The sequence below is a fragment of the Typopeltis vanoorti genome, chromosome 15 (genome assembly GCF_054136105.1).
Source record: "Typopeltis vanoorti isolate ZY-2024b chromosome 15, IOZ_Tvanoo_1.0, whole genome shotgun sequence".
NCBI classification, from domain to species: domain Eukaryota; kingdom Metazoa; phylum Arthropoda; class Arachnida; order Uropygi; family Thelyphonidae; genus Typopeltis; species Typopeltis vanoorti.
In genome coordinates this window covers 16275382-16301856 of record NC_143563.1, presented here as the reverse complement: position 1 = coordinate 16301856, position 26475 = coordinate 16275382, and the positions used below count along the sequence as shown (strand labels likewise).

The 26475-nt window shown below is 35.2% G+C and overlaps 1 protein-coding gene across 2 annotated transcripts in view; it reads left to right on the top strand.

Moving 5' to 3' along the window:
- LOC150098418 (tudor domain-containing protein 5-like) overlaps positions 1-26475 on the top strand; it is a 471387-nt gene that overhangs the window by 245957 nt on the left and 198955 nt on the right. For both annotated transcript variants that reach the window (XM_090404821.1, XM_090404822.1), the window contains exons 14-16: positions 885-1192; positions 6782-6862; positions 25259-25379. In XM_090404821.1, the coding sequence (XP_090260947.1) occupies positions 885-1192; positions 6782-6862; positions 25259-25379 (510 nt within the window). The remainder of the gene's footprint in view (positions 1-884; positions 1193-6781; positions 6863-25258; positions 25380-26475) is intronic.

Sequence of the window (26475 nt, the reverse complement as noted above, 5' to 3'; positions counted from 1 at the left end):
AATATTCGTCCTATTAGGATTGAGTTCTCTGTTTTTACTGATCTTATTAACTTTATTAAAGATATGCCCTAGTTCTTTTTTGTCAATAAGTATGGTATCATCAGCATACCTCAAATTAGTGATCAATCCTAATTCTTGTGTTAAGCTCATCCAGTACTTCAGTAATTAGTTGTATGGAAACTGACTTCTTCCAGTCTCTAGGCCACGATCCTGCTCCCATATCCTTATAATTAATCTGTGAAATCCTCTTATCCCTCCACCCCCTGTGGCCTTAACTCTGCTGGGATTCCATCTGCACCTGGGGGCCTTATTGTTAAATTGTTTGATTGCTGTTTCAACCTTATGCTTAAGTGGAGGAAGTTCTAAATCGAAATTTTCCATATCCTCTCTGCTGTACAGTTCCTCACAATACTCAATCTGTTTTTGATTTCCATTTCTTCCATTAGTACTGCTTCATTCCTGTCTTTGATTACATTCAATTTGGGCTTAAACTTGTGCTTTTGGTCATAATTTAAACATCCTTTTATAATTGTGCCTCTACACCTGGAATTCTATCTCTTCTTTTAATAAATATTAGCATAAAAATTTTCCTTGTCCTCTCTGATACATTTTACAAATGAACCTGAAAAGAAAAATTTATTGGCATTTTCTGATTTTTAAATGTCACATTACAGGCCTAATATGGCCTTAAAACTAATGTATTTATTATTCAACCCTTGATTATCATACTTATTTTGAAGTATTGCTTTTGTTGACTTTATTATTTATTATTGTTTATTATTATATATTTTATTATTGATTTTTATTTTTTAAAAATTTAAATTATTTGCTATGAACTTTTTTACTGCTGTGACTAATTATTTTTTCCCAAATTTCTGCAATAGGTGAATGCAGTCATAGATGTTCAGAAAAGAGGTTTAGAGGGTTTGCTTTCAAATCTTTTTATGCAGAGAGACAAACAGAATTTAAATAATTTAGTAACCCAACAAGCATTTGGCAAGCTTCTTGATAAAAATAACTATCTGACAGCAAATGATGATTCTCAACAAAATGCTTCTAGAGTATCATTGATTACTTTGCTGTCAAATTTTTTAAGTCAGATGACATCTGCACCATCAACAAACCAAAGTCATACTCCAACCACTGTAGCTACAGATGAAATACTAGAAAGTTCAGAGCATGGATCAGATGAGTAAGTTTGACTGATGTGTTAGTTTCATTATTCATCTCTTATTGATGTATTACTTTAGGTTAGTTATGTTACCTTATTTATATGAGGTGTGTGTATGTGTATTTCTTCCCCCTCCCCTTTCATGTAGACTTCTCAGTTGTGAGACCTGTTATATAATTTTTAAAATTGTCAGTTAAGCCAAAGCAATGCAAAAAAGTAGAGTAAACTATTCTGTTTATCATTACCAAATATAACTAGTTTCATCCTACTCTTGAACACTTTGTGTGTGCGTGTGTGTGTTATATAAATATATAATTTTTGATTATGATATGTGATTATGTTATAATGATTATATAATAATAATGATAGTAATATATAATTTTTTTATGAGGGTGCTTAAGGATTAAAACTGTGTTACTGGGAGGAGACCTCCATATACCTTTTTAAGGAATATGAAGAACCAACCAGGGCTTCTGACCTAATGTCCAATCCTCACCTTCTCATGGTGCACTCTGTTATATATCTGCTCAGATAGTGAATGGGCTCACAATTTGGAATTTAACCGACCAAAATTGTATTCTTATTAGCTTAAACTATAATGCAAAATGATGGTACAGCATGATAAAATTTCATGCTGGTGATGGCATTGCGCAGGGAACCAGGACAACAGCACAAAGACAGCTACTAGAACAAATCCTGGAACACATCCCAACTTAAAATACCAGAGTTCAAGATTGATATTATCAACATAGGAAGCATCAATTGAAAAGAAATGGAACTAGCAGGAGAATTGGATAAGTACCAGATCGATATAATAGGTTTTGGAATGTGTGAAGTTTATCTGCATGTTTGGTATGGAATGCTATCACTAACCAAACATGCAGATAAACTTCTTGATTCGAAGGCAGTTTTAAGTAGAGTGAGGTTGGCAATTATCAGAATGGGGAATTTGACAATGAGACTTTGTGCCACAGAAGGGGCTCTACTAAGGAAGAAACTGGAATTTTTTGAGGCATTAGAGAAGGCAGCTGATACAATGAAAATGGAAAAGTTAGTCCTTGTTGGAGATCGAAAACAGCAGAGTAGGAAATAATTACCAGACATATAGAAATGTTTGGGAAAAATTTGGAGAAAAGAGCAAAGCTAATAATAATGGTAAATACCTGCTTGATTTCTTCTCATGACATGGACTAGTTATTACTTACACCATGTTCCAACATAAAAATGTGTACAAATTCATATGGAGAGAAGATTCAAGTAATAAGCAAAGTCATTGACCATGTTATTGTGGAGAATGATGTTTTCCCATTGGTTCAGGTCACAAGAGTATGCAGAGAATTTTAAATTGGAAGTGATCACCATTTAGTGTTGTGCAGGATAAAATTGAATTTCATATTGAAAAAGAAGGGTGTAAGAAAGTTTTGAAAAGAATCAAAGTTGAGCAGCCATTAGAGGCAAACTGTAGATTCAAATACACAATCATTATTCAAGAAAAAATGAAAGAGACTGAAAATAAGAACCAAACCTTAGAGATATTCAGTGACAAACTCTGAAGAAAAGATTGATTGATTCAAGCCAGAGAGGTATGTATTGAGGTAATCTTGCAAGGATAGAAAAATCAGAAATCTATGTTGGGCTTAAGAAGTTATATTGGCAGTCAGCGAAAAGATGAAAGCATATGAAAGTCCCTGGCAAGCAAATCTAGGCCTCTTGAGTAACTACTTTAAAAAATTGCTAAATGAAACAAGCATTGAAAGCATGATGTCGAAAACACTCAACAGGAATGCCATCTGGAATATGTATCTGCACTTGAAGTAGAAAAGACTATCACAAACCTGAACTGTGGAAAGGCAGCTGGAGTGGATGATATTTGACTAGAAATGCCAGATGATCAAATTCCAAATGATTTCAGCAGAGCTCTAATAGTACCCATCTGTAAAAGGGAAATAAAACTGAATGCAAGAATTACAGAGGTGTTCCTGACAAGTATTTGTGCAAGTCAAGCTTGGTGACCTGTTGTTTATATGGGATGAATCGAGGGATATTTCTTTAGATTCGACTATCTTCCTTTCGAGCTCATCATAACACCTATGAATATTAGAAGTTTGCGGCCAGTCTACGAGGTATTGAAGGCCTTCATCCGAGTTAATAGAGAAGAGAACGTGGCTTGATAGAGCACTGGCCCTGGTCCTATTGTAGGATATGTCTCTTCTGTGTTCCTCAATACGTAAAAGGATAGATTTAGCTGTCTGATCATAATATGGTTTGCAACATTCACACAAGATCTTGTAGACTCCTGGATACTGGAGAGAGAGATGTTTTATTTTAGATCTACTTAGTATTTATCGAAGTTTTAGAAACGTAGTGAAACAAGTTCTAATGTTGAATTTCCTAAGAATTTTTGCCAGTTTTGGGGGGAGAGAGCTGATGTATGGTAAAGATATGAATGCTCTTGGTGAAGAAGAATCTTCAATAGTAGGAGAACGACAGTGAGAGATAAATTTATCAATTTTCTTAAGAGAGAAACCATTGTTGACAAAAGTCCCTTTTAGTAAATTAAGCCCATTTTCAATCTCTGTTTCATCTGTTAGTAAAGACCTGGCGCAATGTGCCGGGGTTAAAATAATTTGAAATTTCTGCAGAGGGTAGTGATGGGAAGAAGTATGAAGGTATCTGTCTGTGTGTGTTGGTTTTCTAAAAAATAGAGATTTTGATGTTATCAGTGCATCTTGTGAGTTTTAAGTCAAGAAAGGAGAGACAGTTGTTGGATTCCAGTTCGTAGATGAAATTGATATTCTCATGAAACTTGATGAGATGGTCTAGAAAAATATTGAGGTTATTTAAACTAGAAACTGACACTTACTCTGAATTAAATAGTGACCCTACAAGAGAATTATATAATAGGACCAACAATTTACTGAAAACCACTTCAGAGTTGCCAAGAAACATCAGTCTTTCCCTGAGATCGATTCATCCACTAATCCCACGATTATATGGACTCCCAAAGATCCATAAATTGAACTCTCCACTTTGACCAATTGTTGAGGGTATAAACTCCCCTACTTACAGCCTATCTAAATACCTTCTTTCTTGAAAAACCTATCTGGTGATTCCTTCTCTCATATAAAAAATTCAGCTGATTTCTTTTCCAAAATCAAATACGTCAAACTCAACAAATCGGATTTAATGACAAGTTTTGGTGTAGTTTTTCTCTTCACGTACATACCTACTCAAGAGGTCCTCCATCTTCTCTATAACAAACTATCCAAGGAATTCTTTGCTTCACTCTCTCACTGTGTAAATTCAGGATACTTCATGTTCGAAAATAAGTTTTACAAACAGAACTCAGGATAGGCTATGGTCATTCTGCTCTCTCCGATTCTTGCTGATATATTCCTTAGAGACTTTGAAGAAAAGGTGATTAATTCCTCTACACTGAAACCCCAAATCTGGTATCATTATATAGATGATGCATTCCTCATTTGGGAACACTTTTAGAAAACCAACACACACAGACAGATATCTTCATGCTTCTTCCCATCACTACCCTCTGCAGAAATTTGGAATTATTTCAACCGTGGTATCGCGCCAGGTCTTTACTAACAGATGAAACAGAGATTGAAAACGAGCTTGTCAACAATGGTTTCTCTCTTAAGAAAATTGATAAATTTATCTCTCACCATCGTTCTCCTACTATCGCAGATTCTTCTTCACCAAGAGCATTCATATCTTTACCATACATCAGCTCTCTCTCCTCAAAACTGACGAAAATTCTTAGGAAATTCAACATTAGAACTTGTTTCACTATGTTTCCAAAACTTCGATCAATACTAAGTAGACCTGAAATAAAACATTTCCCTCTCCAGTATCCAGGAGTCTACAAGATCTTGTGTGAATGTTGCAAACCATATTACGATCAGACAGCTAAATCTATCCTTTTACGTATTGAGGAACACAGAAGAGACATATCCTACAATAGGACCAGGCTCTCTCAAGCCACATTCTCTTCTTTGTTTACTAGGATGAAGGCCTTCAGTACCTCGTAGACTGGCTGCAAACTTCTAATATTCATAGGTGTTATGATGAGCTTGAAAGGAAGATAGTCGGATCTAAAGAAATATTCCTTGATTCATCCCATATAAACAACAGCCTTAGCTACAATCTTTCTGACGCACACATTGCCGCTGTCCAATATTGGCACTCTCGTGACAACTCTTGCATGTAGTCAACTTTAATTGGAATTCCAGCATGCATTCCTGTTTTAAACTGTATTTCGGTCTTTTATATTAGTTCAGTTGATGTAATTTTATTATGTCTCTGTTATTTTACATAATTCTTTATCTTTGATACCTGAAGTTGAATTTTGTTCAACGAAACTAGTAGTATCTCAATATTAAACTTTATTCTTTTTATTCTCGGTATTATAGTCATTCAAACTAATTTTTTCATAAATATATATACAGTAAAACCCCGAAGTTACGCGGTAGGTGGGACCAACAAAAAGCGCGTAAGTCGAATTCACATAGCTCGAGGTATAATTTTGCATGTAATTTATATATACAAACATACAATTGGGACCAAAGGTTAACAAAAACACCTATATTTTTTAAGAAATATAATCATAATTGTAATTTTTCGTACATAAAAAAAAAAAAAAAAAGTTATTTCGATTTCAATGGTTTCATAAAATCTAATAGATTCGTCTGACGGCTTAATGTCTTTTTCTTGTCACGCAAAATTTCTTCATAGCAAGCTAATGATTTTTTTATTCCTTGCCTTGTGGCTACAATTCATTCCTCATTAGAATCTATGTCCTCCAAAATCTGTAAGCCTTTCTTTTATGATTGTTCTTACTGTGGATTCCTGTAGATCGAACTTCTTTGCTAGCTCACAAATTTTCATTCTGCCTTCAAAATCCTTAATAATGTTAAGTTTTCTTTCCAAAGTCAATGTTTTTCTTTTCTTGCTAGCTGTAGAAGAATCGGACTTGCTTCTTTTGGATGACATTATTATTTTTTTTTGTGATAAAATTTTTATGAAGAACATTAAACAATCACAAGGTAGACTATAAAAATCGTGTATGAATGGAGACCGCGCAAAACACGTCAGTGCTTGTTCACAGCATGTGTGACATGGGCGAATGCGGCCAGTGCCTGAACGATACGACTAGTGGTGAGGCGTGAAGCGGGACGGAAATACGTACATATAAGAAACCGCGTAACTCTGGATTCGCGTAAGTCAGGGTATGACTGTATATGTATTTCCATAGACCCTTATTTTTTTTACATGTATAAGCCATGAAATTTTTTAAATATTTGGAACTGAAACTATTTAGAAACCAAGGAAAAGAATAAATAAATTTAATGAAAGTTAATTTGAAACTATACAACACTCAGTATTTAGTCAGATGTTTTACATATTGAGTACACATATCATAAATGTAATCTAAGACTAGCAGCATAAGCTATAATGGCATGATCACCAATTGAACATTTATTACTGTGTGACATTTGGTGCATAGTTTTAATAAATTGACATTACTTGTAGAAGTTGTCATCAAATGTTTTAGTCTCTTAGTATGTTGTTCTTAATAATTACATTCATTTCTAGAGAAATTTTTGAATCAGATGATGAAACATTAACGCATTTATGTGAGGAACAAGCTCCTGTAAAAAAGCGTTATGTGAAAAGGTAAATTCACTGAAAACGGTTGTTTCATTATTTATTTATTTTATTTCATGTTATTTCATTATTTTGATAGAAAAAATATATTAATCTTCAAAAATTAAAGACAATAAATTGTTTTAAGTTTTGATAACTTAATATTAATTATGATTTAGAATATTAAGTGCTGCCATAATTTTATTATAGTTCCCCTTATAATAAAATATAATTTTATTATAAAAGGAGGCAGTGAAGTTGGTTCAGTGAGTTAAGATGGACTGTAAAAGGGTGTTGGTTAGCTGTGGATCTTGTTTTAATGATTTTGGAAGAGTGGAGGAATAATAGTGGCTAATTCAGCAGAGCACTGTCCATGAAAATATTTACAGAAGAGGCACAAGGCAGAAACTGAGCGTCTGCGAGAGAGGAATTGAAGTGGGTTTGTGAGAGAGGGATCATTAATTAGCCAGATTGCCCTCCTCTAGATAGAATGAAGGAATCTTAGAATGTGGGAGCAATATTCCATGGTAGGGTAGATTTGGGCTTTGTATAGAGTTTGAAGGTGTGAAGTAGTAACTTGTACAAAAGAGCACACAGAGATGAATGAACAAAGTGCATGGTAAAAATGTAAGAAGCATTGAAAATCTGAAAGCATAATGAAAGAATAATATGCAAAAGAATAAAACAAATTCTGATTGCAAATTTTGATTTGAAAACCTTATGTATCTATCTACAAATAAATAAACAAATATTTCATATTTGTTTATTTGTTTAGTGTCTTACATTACACTTTCTTTTACATTACACAGAAGTGATTTACGATTATTGATATTGAATATTGTTTATCATCAAAACCTGTGTATTACTACATGAACGACAATTATTTATCACTTTATTTTTTTTTAAAGCTTTATCTTAATTTCAAATTTATTTTGCATATATGTTGTGTCTATAGAAAGCTGTTGTGCATTCCTAGCTATCAAAAGGTATAAAAATGTCTAATGGCTTATGTATCAGCTCTTTAATTGTCCCCTCCCCTTCACACTGTTGACAATCACCTTTGAATTTTTTTATGTAGATTATGGAAACACACTCCTGTTTTAGAGCACTTTAAGATAAAATTACACCTGACGTTTCAACCTTTATGTCAAGGTCATTATCAGGAATACAGAGAGAGAGAGAGAGGGTTGCGAGGGGACAAAAGTTACATCAGAATAAATATGCTATAGTAAGTTAAAGCATTACTGCTGTGGTCTCCCATTGACCTTAACCTGACCTCTGGCAATGGAGAGGGAAGAAAAGATAAGAAATTAAATAATAAAAAGTAATAATTAAATACATAAATAATCGTAACTATGGCAGTAACCACTGGTTAGGGCTTAGTTCCCTACAGTCATGTTATTTTAAGTTCTTTTTATTATCTTGGGACCGCTGGGTAAACATTGATATAGTCCTGGTTTCTGTATCCAATATATGATTATTTGTGTTTGGAAATTGGAATTCTGCAGTCCTGTTCTTCTGTTTAACCTTTTGCCTAGATGGTATGTGGGTTGCAAATGGGCCTTTCATACCAAGTCATTCCTTATATTATGTATAATATAAGGATTGAACAAGCTGGCTTCAGGCCAGGAAGAAGCTGCTGTGACCAGGTCCTGGCCCTGACAACACAGATTGAAGCAGGCTTCCAGAAGAAATTTAAATCTGGAGCCACTTTCATTGACCTAACATCAGCTTCTGACACAGTCTGGATCAGGGGCCTCCTCCTAAAGCTAGGAAATATTATAAGGTGCAAAAAAACTTTCCAGCTTTTTGAATCCATTCTCTCCAACAGAAAGATCCAGGTCCATATTGGCGGAAAAAAGAGCAGGCCTAGATTCCTTCACAACTGTCTCCCTCAGGGCTCTGTGTTATTCCCTTTACTTTTTAACATCTACGTGTACAACTTGCCACACATCAGCTCAAGCAAGTATATGTATGCTGATGACCTAGCGATCCTACATCAATCTACCTCCTTTGCCAACCTGGAATCAACCTGATCCAGCACAGACCTGAACATCTGGAAGAGTACTTCAAGCAGTGGTACTTTAAACCAGATCCAACAAAAACTGTGTCCACAGTATTTCACCTGAACAATGAAGAGGCGAACTGACACTTCAATCTTTCTTTCTGTGGAAAAATGGTAGAGCATGAGTCCCAACCGAAATATCTTGGAGTGAGCCTGGACAGAAGCCTAACCTATAAAAGACAGATCACCAACCTGTCCAACAAAAAACGAGAAACAATATCATTTCAAGGCTCGCTGGAACAACCTGGGGTTGTGGTGCAGAAGTCCTAAGGTCGTTTGCACTAGCCCTCGCATTCTCTGCAGCAGAATATTGTGCCCCTGTCTGGGAAAGAAGTGCTCATAGCTAAACTCTATCATGCGCACAATTAGTGGGACAGTGAGATGCACCCCCTCTCTCCTGGCTGCCTGTCCTATCCAACATTGCTCCACCAAACATATGGAGAAGACAAGCCTCGTTTAAAGAATTTAGTAAAGCAATGAGCAACCCACTCCTTCCCCTGCACCAGACTTATAAATCCACCTGATCTTTGCCTAAAATCTAGAAAGCCTCTCTGGGCCATGGACGAACTCTCTTCAGCCCTGCCATCAACACCTGACGTGGAGAGAATACTGGTCCAACAATCTCCCAACAAACAGCTTCCTGGTAGAAGATCCCTGTGCTCTGCAGCCTGGTTTTGCTCTTCCTAGGAAGATTGGATCAGATAAATAAAACAAATTTGACATAATTTGTTTTATTTGCTTATTGGGATTGTATATCATGTTTCCTCTATGTAGGATAAGTTACAGATTCATTGGATTTAGTATACTCCTGGGTAGGTAAGGGAAGAAAGTATATCCTTAGTGGAGCTGAGTAAACTTTAATTTTGTGGGTGTTTAATGCGGCCTTATTATTATTATTATTTCGGGCTATTCCAGGGAGTCCTTAGACTCATCGAGGGAGGCTCTAAACATCATGTCCACACAACTATTTGACATCCTCACAGTATCTATCATACCTTGCCTTGAACTCGCTCACTGTCATAGCACTCACAACAGACTCTGGCAGCTTATTCCACTCATTTATCACTCTAAAAGTAAAGAACCCAGCTCTAACACCCCTGCTAACCACTCTCTTGCCCAGCTTTCATAGGTGTCCCCTAGTTCTCCCACCACCAGTCCTGATCTCAAAAATATCCTCTGAATTAATCCTATAGAAACCCTTTAGCAATTTGAATGTCTCAATCATATCTCCCCTTTTCTGCCTATCAACTAGTTTCTGCAACCCACAAATCTTCAACCTGTTCTCATATGGTTCATTCCATAGACCTGCTATCATCTTAGTCACTCGCCTCTGGATCCTCTCCACCTCCTCCCCATCAAGAAGGAACTGAGGTGACCAAATCTCTGCACAGTAGTCGAGATGAGGTCTTATCAGGGCTCGGTACAGAGGTACAATAACTTGCTTGTCTCTGCTTGTCAAGGTATTTTTCATCAACCAAGTGAGTTGATGAGCTGATTTAGCTACTTTTGCAATGTGCCCCCTAAACTTCATCTCCCTATCCACCAACACTCCCAAGTCCCTGGCCTCATCAATCTCTTGGAGTACAGTTCCACCAATGTGGTATACTGCTGCCAATCTTTTCACCCCAAAATGCATAACCTTACATTTTGTCACATTAAATTGACATCCATTCTCCTTAGCCCAGAACTCCAATCTATCTAAGTCATCCTACAAGACTTTGACATCTTCTGCATTCACTATCGCCCTACCCAACTTTGCATCATCAGCGAACAAATGAACTGTTCCACTTAGATCCTTCCCTATATTGTTAATGAACAGATTAAACAGCAGTGGTCCAAGAACAGAACCCTGTGGCACACCACTAGTCACAGGCCGTCTTTTGGACTCTACTCCTGAATAAACTACTCTTTGATATCTCTCCATCAACCACCCACCTATCCATCTCACCAACCCTATATCCATTCCCATATGTTATAGTTTACGGATTAGAATTCCATGTGGTATCCTGTCAAACACTTTTGCCAGGTCCAGCAGTATCATGTAAACCCATTTCCCTTATCCAGTTCTGCCGTCACCTTGTTATAAAGGAACAAACAGCTATAGCACTCACCGTAATAAGATGTAGGACCTCCTTTTGCTGTGATGATTATAGCAATCCTATGGAGCATAATTTCTAAAAGCATACAGTAGCAATTAACTATATTTCTGCAGTGTTCTGTCTATTCTCTCAGAAATTCCTTAATCTAAGGAATAGATACAGCCTCATTTATTATATTTTATATATGTGCACACAAGTTTTATTTATTTATTTTTAATTAATTCAGAATTTTATTCACCATTTGTTTTCACTATGAAATCACTATGATAGTGATTTTTAAAATGCTTCTGTTATTTATATTTTAATTGTTAGAGCTCAGTTTTTGAGCACTAACAGCCCTAATGACAGCTGGTTTTTCTATTGGATGGTGATATTAATTTCTATGCACGTATTGCTCGTGTGCAAGTTAATAACATCAAAGGATATACAGCCTGCAAGGGTCCAGAAAAGAAATTGTATTGTTATTTTCAGTTTCAGAGTGAATTAGACATGTTTGTTCATGTGGCTTAGGAAGATGTTTAAGTTTAGTATTTGTGTGGCCAGATAATGAATATATCATCATATCTGAGTAAACTTGGATTTTAAAATTCATTGGTCAAAATCTTCGATGTAAATTGTTATATGGAGATTTATAAAAAAAGTAGGGAGGGGAATTCATAGCTCCACCTTCATCTTTGTAGGTTGGAGTCATTTTGCCACACAAAATAACCAGAATGAAGTATGAGGGAAAAGGACCATGACACTAGATAGAAATTTCTTCTATAAGAGAACAGTGTGTCAGTGATGAGACACTCATGATAAGGGCACTTATGTCAGAAGAACTGACCAATAAATCTTCATTTATTGAGCATGGCATTCTTAACTTGGTCAAACCTTCCCCCACCCTTGTTTTATATATATATATATATATATATATATCATCATACGTATCAAGGATTTAGGCCTAGCATGGTCTGTTCCGGCCTTAGAAGTCATTGTTTAAGAGGACGTCCTGGTTTTCTTTTTCCTAATGGCTTGTACTTTAAGGCTTGTTTTGGTAATCTTTCTTTTTTCATTCTTTGAAAGTGTTCCATCCATTTATGTTTATATTTTTTAATTTTTTCTATTAATGAAAAAATTCTTGGTTTAATTCTTTCATAATATCTTCGTTTCTTTTGTGATCAAATAGGGTATACTTTGCCGTTTTTTTTCAAACTTCATTTCTGCTGTTAATCTTTGTTTGTCTTTTTGTTTTATTGTCCAGATTTCGCTTCCATACATTAAGACCGATAAGGCTAATGTATTGTACACTTTTAGCCTGGTTTGTTTTTAAACTAGGTTTGGTTTAAATATAGAGATAATTACACCTGTTATTTTTAAATATTTTGCAATTTTTACGTTTATATCTTTTTCATTTTCATATGTGATCATACATCCTAGGTAGTTAAATGAATTCACCTGTTCTGAGATCTTGTTATCTATTACTATTTTAGTTCTTGCTGGATCTTGTCCTTTAAAGGCCATAGTTTTTGATTTTTCCGTTGATATTATCATACCATAATCTTTGGATATCTCATTTAGATTTAAAATAGCTTTCTGTAAGTTATCTTCAGAATTTGTAATTATTATTTGGTCGTCTGCAAAGAGGAGAGTGTTTAAGTTAACTGTAGGTGAAAGTTTAATTCCTTGATGTAAATTTTTACTCCATTTTATTATTATTTCATTTAAGTAGATATTAAAAAGAGTTGCTGAGAGGGGACATCCCTGTCGGACCCCTTGGTTTATCTCTCTTTTGTATGATAGCTCGTGATGTAATCTTATTTGTATTTGATTATTTTCATATATACTTGTGATAGCTTTTAGGATATTATTTGGTATTTGTCTTTCTTTTAATATATTAAATAATGTTTCTTTTAACTTTGTCAAATGCTTTTTCAAAGTCAATAAATGCAATATGTGTTTCTAAATTATATTCTCTTCTTTTCTCTATTATTAATTTTAGGCAAAAGGCCAGGTCTATACATGATCGTCCTTTTCTAAATCCATTCTGTACCTCTAGAATAAAGTTTTCGGAATATTTCATTAGTTTGTTATTTAAGATTCTGCTATATATATATATATATATATAAAACGAGGAAATGACCAACTCCTTGAGTTGGTAAGTCATTCCCCTCCTATATATATATATTAAAAAAAAAAAAAAAAAAAAAAAAAAAAAAAAAAAAAAAAAAAGCAGCGTTATATCCATATATTTCTTATAAGGATTCCTAAGAATACACCTTGCTTGGCCAGGTGTATATCAAATCCAGTGCTGTTGTAACTTACCTTACATCTGCACTCTACATAATATTTGGAGAAAAAACTAACAGAAGAACATAACTCTAGAACTTCAAGCTCCATACAGAAATAGCCATATATATTGGATACAGAAACCAGGAAAAATAGAAATGTTGATCAATGTCTAACCAGTAGTCCCCAAACAATAAACTGAACTTAAAAACAGGACTGTAGAAAACTAAAAACTAACCAGTAATAATTATGTATAATTATTACTTATTATTTGCTTTTTTTTAATCTTACTTTAATTTTATATATATATATATATATATATATAATTACTTGGTTATCCTAATATACAATATCCCCAAGTTAAAAAATTTGGGATATTGTATAAAATGAGGGACATCCAGAAAGTAAGTTCTGTTTTTTAATATTTTCACTCTAGCGCTGCGATCGCAACGGTGCGCATGCATGCTGAGTTCGTTGATTCCTTAGCAAGGTGTTGGTGCCATTTTCAGAATTCTCACAGCGCATATGCTTCTTGGTGTGTGTTTATAATGTCTAAGAAAATCGAATCACCGTTAACATGTAAAATCGAATCGCCCACTGTATGTGAAATTAGGTCAGTTATCCGTTTCTTGAATGCGAGGAACGTTTAAAGCAGCTGAAATTCATTGGCCAGTTGTTGAGGTTTATGAAGAACACGCAATGAGTGATTCAGTGGTATGAAGATTGGTAAGACTTTTTAGTGAAGGAAGGATAAGTGTGCACAATGGCGAATGGAGCGGGCGACCATCTTTAGTGACTGATGATTTGGTGCGTTCAGTTGAAGAGAAGATTCTTCTGCAATTTGCAGAAGTTTCACATTCATGTCTTCATGACCGACTTGGGGTGTCTCACGCAACCCCTGAATCCAAATAATAGTTCATGGAGTGGGGGCACACCTCATCACCAGTTAAGACGAAATTGAAGACAATGGTTTCCACTCGGAAAATCATGTGCACTGTGTTTTGGGACAGACAACTAATTTTGCTGGTAAACTTCTTGGGTCAAGGCTCCACAACCAACGCTAGTATGTACTGCCAAACCCTTAAGAAACTGCGTTGTGTGATCCAGAATAAACAACATGGCATGCTTACCAGGGGCATTGTTTTGATTCATGATAACACCCACCCACACATGGCTGGCGTAACACAACAACTTCTCGCCACCTTTGGAAATAATTCCATCTCCCATATAGTCCTGACTGTGCGCAAAGTGACTTGCACCGTTTCAGACATCTGAAATCTTTCCTTGGTGGCCGGCGGTTTCAAGATGACGAGGTCAAAGAAGCAGTCAATACTTAGTTTGCGTCACAGACGGCAACCTTCTATGATGAAGGTATACAACATTTGGTGCTCCGTTATGATAAGTGCCTGAACAATGATGGAAATTATGTAGAAAAGTAGTGAAAAATGTCTACTTTAATTTCCAGTGAAGTTTTTTTGTAAGTATATTTTTGTTTCTCTGACAGCCCATCAGAATTTACTTTCTGGACATCCCTCGTACACACACACACACACACACACACACACACACACATGAAAATTTTGGGTAGAATGGCAGTCTGTGAGAATAATTTCTGTAATAGCAATAATGTCATCAAAGACAAGAACAGAGCAATACTAACAACAGAACTGGAAATCAAAAACAGATTATTATTATCATTGTTATCTGACACTGTAATGAGATGGAAAGAGTACTGTGAGGAACTGTACAGCAGAGAGGATAAGAAAAATTTGGAGGTGTCTTCTTACCAAGAAAATTTCGATTTGGAACTTCCTTCACTTAGGCATGAGGTTGAAGGAACAGTTAAGCAGCTTAACAACACTAAGGTCCTGGGTGCAAATGGAATCCTAGCAGAGTTAATTAAGGTCACAGGGGATGGAAGGATGAGTCTTTCACAGATTGATTACAAAGATATGGAAGACAGGATCATGGCCTAGAGATTGGAAGAAGTCAGTTTTCATACCACTCTACAAGAATAGAGATATGATGGATTGCAAGAACTATAGAAATATTAGTTTGATCTCTCACACAAGCCAGATTTTATTAAAGATAATCCTAAATAGGATTGAGTCTAAAGTTCAGGCAGAGATGCCTGAGGAACAAGCAGTTTTTGGAAAGGAAAGGGTACCAGAGATCAGATCATAGAAAAGTGTAAAGAATTTGAACTCCCTTTGGTAATGTGTTTCATAAACTACTACAAAACTTTTGACTGCATTCAACATATGAAATTGTGGGAAGTATTGAAATTAATGGGTTTTTCTCAATACATTATTAGTTTGATAGCTAACTTGTAGAGTGAGCAGTAAGCCACACTAACAATAGTTGTTGGATTAACAGATTGGCATCTTTCATATGACAGAGTTAGACGAGGATGCCTGCTTTCCTCACTTGTTTAGTATCTGTGCTGAGGACATCATGCATGAAGTATTGCATTAGTTTAACACAGGAATTAGGATAATTTAAGGTATGGTGATGTTACAGTACTTAATGACAAGGAAGAACTAGGACGAATCCTTAACAAAGTTAATAAGATCAGTAAAAACAGAGGACTTCAACTCAATCCTAACAGGACAAAGATTATGTTTATCAAAAGAAACAAAGACATGGAAGCTCCTCAGAAACATGCATACCATAATGGAGAAAGAATTGAGAAGTCAGCATATTCAAATACCTGGGATCCATTATTAATATGCAGAATTGCTGTTCAAGGAACAGAAGAAGATTAGGAATGACTAAAATAAGTCAGAGACTTGTCCAAAATCTGGAACGATAGAACCATCTCCATAAGAGCAAAAGCTGAGAATTATGGATGCAGCTGATTTTCAGCAGTGACTTATGGATGTGAGACATAGAGCCTAAAGAAGCCTGATAGGAAAAGGATAGTTGCTTTTGTGTTTGAGTTACAGAAGGCTATTGAGGATGTTATATAATGAAAGGCAGTCAAAATGGATGGGTGCTAGAAAGATTGGCAGAACTTTTAGACTTCTGAAAGATATTGACAGAAGAAAGCTGAAATACTTTGGACACATAGAAAGAATGGAAGGGCGACTCAAAACAGTAGCAGAAGGTAAAGTTCATAGAAAAAGAGGAAGGGGTGGCCATCTAGACCATCCATTCACCTTCAATGAGATGAATGGATGGTCTAGAGTGACTGATCTTCAGCAAGTTAAAGCTTCTAGAAAAGCATACATCAGGAACACCTAGTGAGGACTGGTGTTAGAACATTACCAAGGAAAAGAGTGACCATACAGCATGTCCAGTGAGCTCATGGACATGCCATCTCAGCAAGGGTGGCCTATACATCATCTGAGTGATGTATGTCACAATAGTGAAAATTATCTGACCTAAAATTCTTAATGTACTTTTAAAGAATGCAGATAAGTGTGGATTAATATGAAGAAATACATCTATAAATCAAATGTTAATATTAAAAAATGTAAGAAACACATCTACAGTGATAATGTATTGCCATGACATCTGTATTACCATAATATTTCTTTTGAAAGGCATTTAGAAAAGTTGCATATCTGCTTGACTGATTTTTCAAGCAAGAAGAATTTTTTTTTTTATGTCCATTAGCAACACATATACTTGGCAGTAGAACAAAGCACTGACACAACATGTTTTTGATCCCTTTTTGCATTTGTATGTATTGGTTAGAGATTTTTTGTTGTTGTTTCTCTGTATTTTCTTTACTCTCTCTCAGCACATGCTGACTTACTTTCCAGGATTGTTTCTTTCACTTCTTAAGTCTACTATAAAGTTCTGATTTTTCTGTTCTTGAAGACAACCTCACTGCATACCTTCCTGTCCTGAATCAGTTAGTGATCTCTTCCCTTTTTTTTTATTTTTTATTTTTTATCATTGAGTCTCTAAAATCCTTGTTTCTGAATTTTTTTTTACATGAATATATAAACTTTACACAGAGAGAGAGAGAGAGAGGAAAATCTTGCTTAATGCAATTAATTAATCAATTAATGCATGCTAAGTGAAATCGCATTAAGCGAATACAATAAACAATAGGAATAATTATAATTCATCAGTTAGTGTAAATTTGAAAAAAAAATTATCAACTATATTAAAGGATAAAATCATCAGTTAATAAAAATCAATTGCTTAAATTTTTATTTGATGTCTAAACATTTGATTGAGCTACTTTTCTTACAAAAAAAATTAAATAAAGCTGTTTGAATAGTGCTCGATTTTTTCATCTTATCATGCAATTTGCGATAGCTAGCAATAGCTTTACCAAGATTTTTGTGGACTTCGAAGTTTCGTTCTATCAGGATTAGCATCAAATTAAATTTCCTTAGCATGTTTAATGTGATTGAAAAACTAGCTCAAGTTCTTTTGCAGTTAGCTTCTTAGTTGTTACATTCTCTTCTTGTTCGCACTCCTCATCTTCTTCATATGCATGCCGTTCTTCTAGTTGAAGGAGATTAATCTTTCTTAACTGTTCTGAAACAGAATCAAGCAAGTTTTTCAGGCTTTTCCCCTACTTAATTACTTTTCTTCTCTTTTTTATTTCTGCTGCTTTCTTTATCAGTCTTTCTCTTTTCCATATCAGGGGTTGAATATAATAAAGCCTTATAGGTATCTAAATTAAGCAAAATGAAGGAAAAGTGATTGAGTAAGAGAACAGAGTTTGCACGTGTGCTTGCGATGATAGCTTTGAGTCAGTTGCCAAGTGTCGCTGGCCACTGCTCGTTGCAGATTGGCGAAAAAAATTTCACGTAACGTAAAATTTCACATAACATAAAAAAAATCATGTTAACTGATTAATCACTTGCTTAAAGTGGGAAATAGTATCATTTCACTTAATCGCGCTAACTGATTATCGCAAATATCGAATTTGCGTTAAGCTAGGTTTTCCTGTATATCGGGGGTAAATATTCCGATAGTGCTAGGTGTACAGCGCACATCCATGGTATAGCAATATCACCAATATTATATTTTTGCATTTATACCCATTAAAGACTCCCCTAATTGTTTCTTGGCTTTGTGTCCTAAAATTCCTAAAATTATTATTCACATTTGACCTCTATGGAGTGAGACTCATCGTGGGAGGTACTCACTATTGCATACAATGCTCATCCAACCGCATCTTAAACTGATTAAATGTGTCCACATCCACAACACACTCAGTATCACAACACACTCAAATTAAACACAGTACAGTAACTCTTCATGAAGAGGACACCTTTCGATGCTTAAACATTCCATCACATTCACGTTAATAGCCCGGGTGTGCGGTCACAAATACATACACCTCTGAGCTCTTTGAAATGTACATCTTTTCAAATTCTTAGCATTCTAGTTTTAAACTGCCCAAGAGGTGAGGCAGGGTGAGCGCTGAGACAGTAGCACCCAGTGACTGTGAGGCTGTGATTAATTATTGTGTCTGACCCATGCATGCAGCATAGTCTGTGGGAACAGAATGTTTTTCCATTTGTTTGAGTGATAAACAAAGCTACTCGGTTTTTCTTGCAGTGTAGTATCTGTTAAGGGTGGAAACTTTTTTAACGGTATAGGGACATTTTTTATTCTACTCTAAGGAAACAACAGACATTAGTAAAAAATTCTCTATTCCTGAATAAAAATGAATATTTCTGTGTATTAAAGGAAGTTGTTGATCTACAACAAAATACTAGCATATATGAGATATCTGTTATTGTAAATTTAGTTTAATCCTTTATCAAAGTGTGTGCAAAGAAAGTTTCCGCCTGAAAGTATCTTCAGGACTGAGGTAAGGTGGTACAACACCGGTCGACTCCTTGCAAAGGTGGAGCACGATACCAACACTTCTATCTCAGTATCTCCCATAATGCAAAACACATCTCCTTGCGGATATGTATAATGTTATGCATTAAGGGAAGGGCCACTACCCAGACTAGTTTCGACCTTTATTGAGGTCTCTTCAGTGGGAGCCTCTGTTATTGATAAGAAAGAAGAGCTGCTGACACTTAAAAACGAATGTAGGATTCCCAAAAGTGTGGATAATTCTGATAATTATCGGATATTATGTATCCTATTATTGCATAAATGTATACTGAGTCTCAGTAAACAAAAGAGAATTTTTAGAAAACGAAGCAAAATATACATAAACCAGAGAAATAGACATGATACGCACACGAAATTTTGCGAGATGATTTGCTGCTCCATCAAATCACATGTATTCCTGCCACACTTAAATGAATCACCTGATCAACATTATGACTTTATTGGATTAGCCTATCCCTATAGTAGCTATTTATTATTGGTTAATTATGTATACTTGGTGAACAAATCTCTTTCCCTCTCCTCATAAGTTTTTAATTTTGACATAAATTCACTTATTCATGTCTAGTCTTAATAGGATCACATGCTATTTGCTCTACCCAAGAACTTACGAGGGTGGTCTGATAAGTTTTTGGCCTAACAATGAAACAATAGATTTATAGTTTCAAAATTATTTTTATTTTTCAACAGTCTCCCTTAAGATAATACATTTATTCCAGCAATGCTCCAGTGGCATTATCCCGTCCCTATAGTGTTCTCAGTAAGATCTGCAAAATATCCCTCTACAGCTGCAATCACCTCTTGATTCAAAGAAAAACACTGACCAGCAAGGAAGAGTTTTAGTTTTGGGAAGAGACAGAAGTCAGAGGGAGCTAAATCTGGAGAATAGGGTGGATGTTCTAACAATTCATAGTGCAGATCCCTTAATTTTCCCATTGCCAGAATACCTTTGTGGACAGGTGCTTTGTCCTGATGGAAGACGATTTTTTTCTTCTGCAAATCAGGTCTTTTCTCATGAATTTTTTCATTCTAGTCTGGTTAAAAGATCGGAATAATATTCCTCGGTTATTGTTCTACTCTTTTCAATATAATTAATAAACAAAATGCTTTTAGCATCCCAAAACACCGATGCCATGACCTTTCCTGCTGATGAAACTGACTTTGTCTTCTTTGGTACTGAACAACCGGCTTCTGTTCACTGTTTTGACTGCTGTTTGGATTCTGGAGTGTAATGGTGAATCCAAGTCTCATCCATAGTAATAAATCGACGCACAAAATCAGTTTTATTCTTGTTAAAATGCTCCAAGCACTGTTCAGAGATTTTCGTGCAAGTGCATTTTTGATCTGCTGTGAGCAAGCGCAGATCTTGCACAAAGCTTTTTCATTTCCAATTCTTCATGCAAAATATATTCTACGTGTTCTTTTGAAATGCCTACAGTCTAAGCAATTTCACGCACTTTGACTCACCAGTCATCCAATACCATATCATGCATTTGATCAATGATTTCTATTGTTACACTTTTTGGACGTCCTTCAAGTGGATCATCTTCAAGGCTGGTACGGCCATGTTTTAACTTGGCAGCCCATTTCTTAATTGTTGAAAATGAAGGAGAAGAGTGCCCGTAAACTTTTATGAACATCTAATGAATTTCTTTTAGCATTAAACTTTCTTTTACAAAGAATTTTATAACTGCACGATACTCAATTTTATCCATTTAAAGGGATGCAGAGAACACCTTTGCTTCAGACAGCTGTATAAAACAAACTACTCGATAGAATGACTAGCAATTTCACATAGATGCTTATGACAGATGTACCAACTTAGAAAAAAAAGAATCTTGCTAATAGTGTTGTCATCTATGGTTGAGGCCGAAAACTTTTCAGACCACTCTTCTATAGGACATGCATATCATAAATGTCAATTATTAATAATTTGTTTACCATCGTTGAAAGTATTTCTACTTACACTTATTCTTTCCTTTACATTTCCCATTCTCACGACTTATTAATGGTGGTTCACATATTTACACATTTGAATAATTCAAATAGACCATCCAAATATAGCATTCTCCTTCATTATTGTTTTTTAATATATTTAAAATCAAACACATTGTTCTCCACTCTGTGCAGATTTGGTTACAATTAATTGATAAAGTATTCAAAGTTATTCTATAATGAATTGCATTGGACCAACTAAGATGAGCACTGGCTGATGCACTATGCACTTTTAAAACTTTCATATGTCGATTAAAATGCAGTCAAACTGATGTGAATTTTGTAGTGAGGTTGCATAAGCCACAAAGCAGCAAACCCAACTGAAATGGGCCTGTGATATATATATATATATATATATATATATATATATATATATATATATATATATATCAGGGGTGAATATTCAGGGTGTGCTAGGTGTGCAGTGCTCATCCACCGAATAGCAATATCATTGGTATTATATTTTTACATTTATTCCCAATAACCTCCCAACCAGCCAGGATGTATATATACATTCAGATAAATATGGATATGATTCTGTAGCACCTATTGAATAACATGGATAAGAAGTGCAATTTGGTCTCACTATTTCATCCACCTCGACCGGTTGAGAGGTTAAAGACTTCGCATGATTCCTAAAAGTAAACGGTAATCACAATATATTAATGCTTCATGAAGAGGACACTTTTTGATGGGTAAACAATTACATCACATTCGCTCTAATAGCCTGGGTATGCATTTAAAATGCCATACACCTTTGAGCTCTTTGAAAGGATGTACAGAGGGTTCAGCAGGTCAAATTCTTAGCATTCTAGTAGTTTTAAACCACTCAGAAGGCAAGAATCTAACAAGGTTGATCTAACATCTCAGGAATGATACAAACAAGAGTGGAAAGAATGTATAATAGTTCCATTGTACAAGTGTCATGCAAAACCTGATAGGTCTAACTACCAACTTAGTATCTGGTGTGTGGTGGTGAAGATTTTGGAGAAGTTGGTAAGAATGTGCTTACAGAAATGGGTAGACATACAAGCTATACTCTGTAAAGAACAGCATGGGTTTACTAAACAGACATGTTTTAGTCCTTTCTTTTAAGCTTACATGGTGATCCGAATGCATTTTTGAAAATTATGGTGACAACTATCGTGTTTGAATAAAAACTTTAGTTTAATATAACTAAAATCTACATTCGACGTTTCGACCTTTATGTCAAGGTCATCTTCTGGAGCATACAACTTGTACACAGAAAACAAGCTACACTACAATCAAACTGGTTTGTTGAAGACACTGACCAACAGCTACAACAATTGTTGGCCTGACCTCTGGTGAAAAAAAAAAAAAAAAAAAGGAAATTTAAGGAAGCCTGCAAAATCCTGATAAATCACCCAAATGTCAACAACAAAGATGGTATGAAAATTCCAAGGATCTGGATGGCACACATTCAGCCTACCTAATATATAAGATCCAGCATAAGTCAAGACTCTAGCCAATCTACAGCTAGTATTAGAAACCATTCCATACCAACTGGCTGGAATGTACATGATGTTAATATATGTATATAGATAGATACTTGTTGTGCCCAATGTATTTCTACAACCAATAGATAACACCAATAATAGGACTCTAGCATTAATGTATAATTTAAAAAAAAAAGTTAATTATATATTAATGCTAGAGTCCTATTATTGGTGTTATCTATTGGTTGTAGAAATACACTGGGCACAACAAGTATCTATCTATATACATATATTAACATCATGTACATTCCAGCCAGTTGGTATGGAATGGTTTCTAATACTAGCTGTAATTTGGCTAGAGTCTTGACTTATGCTGGATCTTATATATTAGGTACGCTAAATGTGTGCCATCCAGATCCTTGGAATTTTCATACCATCTTTGTTGTTGATATTTGGGTGATTTATCAGGATTTTGCAGGTTTTTGTGCGGTGTAAAGAGCAGGTGCTTTTCCAGTTGATTTGGTGTAAGGTGTTGAGTGCGTGGTCTGAGAGGCCTGCTTCACCATAATGGTTATATTTAATGTGTCTAATGTGTTCTTTCTTGTGTATAGGGATTGTCCATCCTGTTTCACCAATGTACGGTAAGTTACAGGTGCAGCGGATGCAGTAGACTCCAGGATGTGCTAATGGGAGGAGAGGATCTTTAGAGGAGTTGAATATGGTTTTAAGTTTAGCGGGTGGTTTAAAGGTGGCATTGAGGTTATAATGTTGTAGGATTCTGTTGATTTTTTCCGATAACCCTTTAATGTATGGGATGGCTATGGTTTTACTGTAATCTAGATTCGTTTTTGTTGTTGTTTTATGGAGTATTTTATTAATAGTCTTTTTGTTATAGCCATTATTTATGAATGTGTCGCTGATGATTTTTAGTTCTTGTTTCAGGGCTTGCTGGTTAGAACAAATTGTTGTAGCTCTGTTTTTAAGGGTGTTAATGTATAATTTTGAGTTGATGTATAATTTTTTTTTAATATTTTTTATTTTATTTATTTATTTTTTTTTCCATTAGAGGTCAGGCCAGCAATTGTTGTAGTGGTTGGTCAGTGTCTTTAACAAACCAGTTTGATTGTAGTGTAGCTTGTTTTCTGTGTATAGTTGTATGCTCCAGAAGATGACCTTGACATAAAGGTCGAAACGTCGAATGTAGATTTTAGTTATATTAAACTAAAGTTTTTATTCATACACGGTAATTGTCTCCATAATTTTCAAAAATGCAGACATGTTTTAGAAATTGCTTGTATTTTATAACAATGTTTCAGCCGAGTTGGACAAAGGAAATGGATACACTATGATACTGTTGAATTTTTTAAGGCATTTGATAGGATACTCCATGAAAGGCTGTTGCATAAACTGGAGAATATCTGATTGGAAAGATAAGTTGAATGGTTGATAGACATATCAAATATGGTATGTGACAGGTGTGACTACATTAATGACATTAGGAGGGGTGTAATAGGAAATGCACCCTATTACATTTCCTAATAGGGTGCATTTCCTATTAGGAAATGTACCCTAATAGGAAATCCCTGATTTCCCTGTCAGTAGCATCCCTGATGCCATCCTGGATGTCAGTAGCATCCCTGATTGCCCTACCTATTAGGCAGGGCAATCACGGATGCTACTGACATCCAGCACTTACAGAATGATTTGAATCAACTGAAAATTTGGACAAATAAAAATGGCTGTCAAATTAATGTTAGTAAATATCAAGTTATGCACTTTGAAGGGATGAAATTTCCAACAGCTTATTATATTAGTGGAGTTATGCTACAAGAACCTGACAAGGCTAAGGATCTTGGTATAATGGTGGATAGGAATTTGACTTTTGCAAATACAACTCAGAGAATAATTGCAGTGTTGAAGTGAACCTTGACATATAAGAATAAGGAAGTAATTTTGTCTCTTTACAAGGCTGCATACTTATTCTCCTGGGTTCCAAGAGGATAAAGAAGCTGTGGAAAGGGTGCAAAGAAGAATTACAAAAATTATATCAGGATTATGGAATTTAGATTATGATGACAGATTGTATCTGGATTACAGACTCTGGCTAATAGGAGAAATAAGGATGATATGACAGAGGTCTATAGACTTCTGAATGGGTGTTAGAGAATATTGTCTCATGAAGTTTTTTGTTATAAAGAAGGTGGGAAAGAGAATACATGGGCATTCATGGAAGTTAAGTTTGTTTGCAGTTAGGAAAGTTGTAAGAGTTTTACTCTCACAGAGCAGTGAGTGAGTGGAATAATTTGCCTTTAGAGGTAGTGAGTAGTGATCTAGTGTGAATAAGTTTAAAGGACGGTATGACAGCTGGTTTGTGTGAGGTATAGCCTTCCTCAATGAGTCCTTGACTCCCTGGAGGTCTCAGATAATAATAAATAATAATAATCTGCGTCCTCCTTATTTATAACATTACATTGTTATACTATAAATTTTCAGGAACTAATATGTGAAAATTTAGTTTGGTGTAAATATGTGGAATTAACTTTTGTAGTGTAATTTAGATTCTGAAAGTTTCTAAAGTTATTTTTGTAATGCAGATAAATACGAATAACAGCTACTCACCCTAGCTTATTATATTATTTGAGCAGATTTAGTTACTTGTTACTATTTGTTACTTCTAATGTGAATAGATTATTTTATTATAGCATTTTCTTTTCATCTCTAATAGGTTGTACCTAAAAGATGGATATCACGTCCACACGATCAATTATAAGGATAAACTTTATATGTCCAGTGGTGATATATCTTCTCTCTTTTGGAAAGATGGCCCTGAGCAGCTCTACAGAAGGGTATTTTGTTGGTTTTTTTTGTCTAACCCTCTTTGGAGAAGTGTATTTTCCTAAAATAAGTTTATTATACTTTTATAATAAATAAGCCAGCCTGGTTGCCAAGTGGTTAGTGTATCCGCTCTCCAGCCAAAAGGCTGCGGGTTTGAATCCCACCATGGGCTTGGAGGTTTGTGATTGTCTGTGAAAATACTAGTGGTAGTGGTGGGCGGTAGATGACGTTGCTGGAGATAGAGAGTTGTAGAGTAGGTGCCCTCCCTCGATGAGTCTTTGGAGTCCTTGGAGGTGTCAAGTAATAATCATCATCTGAACATTTGAGATATGCATGATATAGGAACTGTGTTCTTCTGTTCATATTGATCATAACATCTGGATTATTATATTCTCCATACATTGGAGAATATGCAGAACCTATAGTGCATCAGTGCCATACATGGGCAAGTAGTTTGGGAGTAAGGAGGAACCTGTTGATGTTTCTTGAAAAGCTGAAAGTTATGAGATTAGTATTCTAAAATTTGTCAGGATTTATAAAATGTTAAGTTAGATGCTTTGTCCCAAGTGGAAGATGATATCAACTTTTTGAAAGCCCAAGGAAAGATTATGAATGTGGTGTGTTTGTGCCAGGTAAGGATAAAGGTGTGACTCAATCCAAAAAAATGATTAATCTTGGCTAGGTACCTGAATATTATGACAGGTTGGAGGAATTGTAAGTGGAGATTTCTGTGGTTTAGAAGTTCACATGGTATATTCCGGTAATTGGACTACATTTTTTTTTTTTTTTTAATAATTTACAATGAATTAATAAAAGACCCGACAAGTTTCGTAAGTCATTTGACTTGCATCTTCGGGGGTAAAAGGTATCTGACCAAACTTGGTGGAGAATTAATCCTTCAATTTTTATTGCATTGTGTTGGTATTTTAAGCATATTTTCAACAAAAAAATACCAACACAATGCAATAAAAATTGAGAATTAATTCTCCACCAAGTTTGGTCAGCTTTAATAAAAAATATACATCAGTCAGACCTCTGACATTACGAACGTGAACAACAGAACGTGGCATCATCCAGCATTCTTTAAACCCAGCACTGCTTTGAATC